Genomic DNA, 3,777 nt, shown 5'->3' with positions numbered 1-3,777 from the left:
CTGCTGCGAGGGCCCGGCGCACAGACTGGGCGGCCCCCCGCTGGCCTCTGCCACCCCAGAGCGGTCCCGGGGCGTCTCGGGCATGCTCCGCGGCTGCCCTCGCGAGCGAGTGGCCCCGGGCCTCGCGCGGGCCCTTCTTTCTCAGGCCCTGGCCTTTGGCCTCCAGCCCCGTCCACCTCGGTGGCGGTGCCCAGGGCCCGGCACTCAGTAGCGTGGCGTGTGGCTGCCCTGGCCGCCGCCCAGGGCCTGGGGAGGGGCTGTGCGTCCCGCCGTTCTTCCCTGCCTGGCGCCTGTGGGCCTGATCCCTCTTGCCATCTGGGCCCTGGGCAAGGCTGTTCCTCGGCGGACCGGGCAAGCCCGGTGCATGGAGGGGTCCGGCCTGCCGTGGGAGCACCGGGCGGTGCTCCCAGACCAGAGCCCCCGCCTTGCCCTGCCAGGGTGCCCCGCCTGGCCGCGCTCCATGCCCCGGGCGCCGTGCCCCTCTCCTTCCCTGCCGCCTGCCCTCCGGGGAGACCGCGGGCTGGCCCCTGCCCACTGTGGCCCCGACCTCCTGCCCGCCCACCCCACTCTGCCGCTTTCGCGGGCCTGCGGGCCTGCTTCAAAACGGGGTCTTCTCTGTCACAGTTTTGAGGTTTTGGGGGGTGGGTGAATTTTGGGGTCATTGTCGTCTTCAAGCAGATTTGTCACCTGTTTTCAGCCCCACGCACTCCTGCCCCTCCACACATGGTGTGAGCTGGCCCCCTCCCCACTCCGTGCCCATGGGGACCAGGGGCTGCAGCCGGGCCCCCAGCCCGAGGAGGCGCCTTGTGCTGGACGGGGCCGCTGGGGGCTGAGTCCCTGTGGTCCAGCCCTTGGCCTCAGGAGGGGTCGCCTGCTCTGCTGACCGTGTGGACGGCGACTTCGGCCTGCCCCCTCTGCAGAATAGAGGGGAGGCGGCAAGGCCTGTGCCCTCCTGGGGGCTCCGCCAGAGTGCAGTCGACACTGCCCATGGTGATGCCCCTCGGCCCTGAGCACCACTGCTGCCTCTGCTCTCCAGGTGGGAAGAAGCTGTCCGGGTCGCCTGGGCCAGCCCCACGATGACAGAGCCCTACGTGAAGCGTGAGTGGGCGGCAGCTCCGCGTCCAGGGCGCAGCATGGCGCGGAGGGAGTGCAGTGGGCGCGGGGGGCCTCCGGCCACCTGCCTGGGCTCCCTCCACCCGCTGCGGTGGCTCTGCACAGGCCTCAGGCCCAGACTGCGGGCCGGGAGCCGTAGCCAGCGAGAGCGGCGGGTGCCCTGGGACGCAGTCAGGCCACCCCTGGCCGTGGCCAGCCTGGCCTGGGCTTATGGAACCTGTGTGCAGGGCTCTGTGCTGTCCTGCTGGACGCCGTCGCCGACAAGGACCCGCTGGTGCAGGAGCAGGTCTGCGGGGCGCTGCACGCGCTCGGGGTGGCGCGACCGGAGGACACGCTCACCGCCTGCGAGGGCTACCTGCGGCAGCACGAGAAGGTACCGCCCGGTCAGCGGCGCCCAGCAGAGCCGCGGCCCAGCACCGATGGCCGCTCGGGCCTCTTGCGGGGGGCCAGAGCTGTCGCCACTGCTCTCCAGCTCGCGGGCAGACGAGGCCCAGCGTCCCCTGCCCCGCATCCACTGACTGGGGAGGGGGTCACTGTGCCTGGGGCAGAGGAGGCCACTCGCCACCAGCCACACCACGTGTGGGTGAGAGCCCAGAGGTGGGCGGTGTCCAGGGAGCAGAGGCCAGTTCCTGCGAGCAGCACACCAGCCCAGGGTGGCGCCCCGGGCCCTGTCCACATGCTGTGCCGCCCTGCCCGCAGGGCTCTTCCCACCCTGGCGCTGCGCTGCCTCGGCCTGTGTGAGCCCGCAGGGTCTGCGCCGGGCTGGGCTGTGCCAGAGGCAGTGCAGGGCTCACCCTGGGCCCTTTGTCCCCCTTGCTCCCTCTGGCTGGGGGTGTCTTCCTCCTCTACAAGGCGGAGTGGGCCCGGGGCACAGCCTGTGCACCCGACTCTGGCCTCAGCACACTCCACTGTGACCACACCACACTGTCGGCCTTGCCCTCAAAAAGGTCGTGGCCAGCAGTGCATGGGCCTGGCAGCCTGGTCCCTTCCCCACGACAGCCTCTAGGGTCCAAGACGTGCGGGCCTGGGGGCCACGGGGCAGACGGCCCAGGGGTGGAGGGGCCGGGCGATGGCGCAGCCTGACCCGAGCCCGGGAGCGCCCAGGGGCAAGTGGCCGTGTCTGCGCCCACAGCCCTGGCCGGGGTGCCGCGGGCTGGTGCCTGGCGAAGCCCTGTCCCCTCGGCTGGAGCGGCGCCTGCTCTCTGCCAAGTCCCCGGGGGCTGGGTTCTGTGTGTGCACCCGGGGTGCATCTGAGGCGGGAGGGGTCCCGCCTTCAGCTGGTCAGTGAGCACCTTTGTGTTTGCCTTTTCTGGCTGACGCTGACGTCACACACGCCTGCCTAGTGCCGGGGAGCGTCACCCCCCCCGAGGGGCTCTCGCAGCCATCAGCAGCCCAGCCCCCCTCGGGATGGGGGCACCAGCATCCACACAGGCTGGCACCTGGGTCCGGCTGAGTCACCCTCCAGGGTCAGAATTGGAGCCCCGCCTGAGGCCCCCTTGGGTCAGGCTGCCACCCGGAGGGAGGCTTGTGGGGCTGGTGGCTACAGCCCCTCGCCGCAGGCCCCTGCCGCAGGCCCCTGCCCCGTCTTGGCGCTGCCTGGGGCTGTGTCCGTAACTGGTGCGGCCCCGACAGCGGAGGTGCTGACTGCTGGTCATGCCCGTGGGCGGTGGGCATGGGGTGGTGCTGCTGCCCGCAGTGGGCGCGCTGGCTGGGTACCTCTGCAGGCCACGATGGCTGTGACCCAAGGGGCCTGCCAGCTTCCGGCCCTGGGAGCCAGTGACCAGGTCATGGGGAGGAGACAGCCCAGTGTGGCCGGCGTGGGGCCCTGGGCCGTTGCCATCTCTCTGGCTCCCTTGCCGGGGTGCTGCGGGAGTGGGCTGCCCGGCCTCGCCTGCCCCCTGGTTTCTGGCTGGGGCGGGCACTTGCCCTGGCAGCCCCTGTTTCCTGTGCCCCTCCCCGTGGCTGCGGTCACTGCATGGTCCTCGCTAGGGTGCCAGCTGGAGAGTGCCCAGGCCCCGGGCCAGGGGAGGACACTGGGCCAGTGGCTATGGGGGCTTGGGATGTGCCTCTGTCGATGACCGGGACACAGCAAGAGCTTGGGCAGTGGCCCTGAGAGACAGTGTAGCCTGCAGGACCTGGTGCAGGCCGGCAGAGTGGGCGGGGAGGTCCTGGCCAGGCCCTCTGCATAGGGTCCCCCCGCGAGGTACAGCGCCTGGCTCACCCTGTTGTCCCCAACCGCCCTCAGCTGGCGCCGCCCTGCCGGGCCAGGATCCTGCAGGCCATGGAGACGGTACTGGGCAGCCACCTGGGCGAGCTGGACAAGGACACGGCCAGGGCGCTCGTCCTCCTGGCTGCCCACGAGATGACGCTGGTGAAGGTGATGTTGGCCCAGCCCACTCCCCGCGGTGTGGGCCGTGGGCTGCGCGGGCTCCCCTGTGCCTCTTGGGGGACTCAGGCCATCGCCTCTGCTTGGCTGGGGTGTCAGTGCAGTCTTTGGGGTACAGGAGTCGGTGTGTGACTGGCAGCAGGCCGCCAGCAGCGTGCTCGTGGCTGTGGGAAGGCGCTTTGTCAGCCTGGTGATGGAGGAGCTGCTGACCCGGTTCCAACCTGGGGCCCTCCCGCACTGCTTCGTGGTGCGGACGCTGGCCGACCTCGCGGTGTCCA

General features: G+C 71.4%; 1 protein-coding gene across 1 annotated transcript in view; it reads left to right on the top strand.

Annotated features, from left to right (window-relative positions):
• Window positions 1-875: 875 nt before the first annotated feature.
• MROH1 (maestro heat-like repeat family member 1) overlaps window positions 876-3,777 on the top strand; it is a gene marked incomplete at its 3' end in the record, with an annotated part of 18,629 nt that continues 15,727 nt past the window's right edge. The window contains exons 1-4 of the mRNA XM_004679927.2: window positions 876-1,098; window positions 1,341-1,486; window positions 3,359-3,490; window positions 3,618-3,772. Of these exons, the coding sequence (XP_004679984.1) occupies window positions 1,077-1,098; window positions 1,341-1,486; window positions 3,359-3,490; window positions 3,618-3,772 (455 nt within the window). The remainder of the gene's footprint in view (window positions 1,099-1,340; window positions 1,487-3,358; window positions 3,491-3,617; window positions 3,773-3,777) is intronic.

The sequence above is a fragment of the Condylura cristata genome, unplaced genomic scaffold (genome assembly GCF_000260355.1).
Source record: "Condylura cristata isolate star-nosed mole 26May11 unplaced genomic scaffold, ConCri1.0 scaffold00009, whole genome shotgun sequence".
In the NCBI taxonomy this organism is placed as follows: Eukaryota; Metazoa; Chordata; class Mammalia; order Eulipotyphla; family Talpidae; genus Condylura; species Condylura cristata.
Note: the sequence above shows the minus strand (reverse complement) of the source record. Positions and strands in the feature narration are given on the sequence as shown.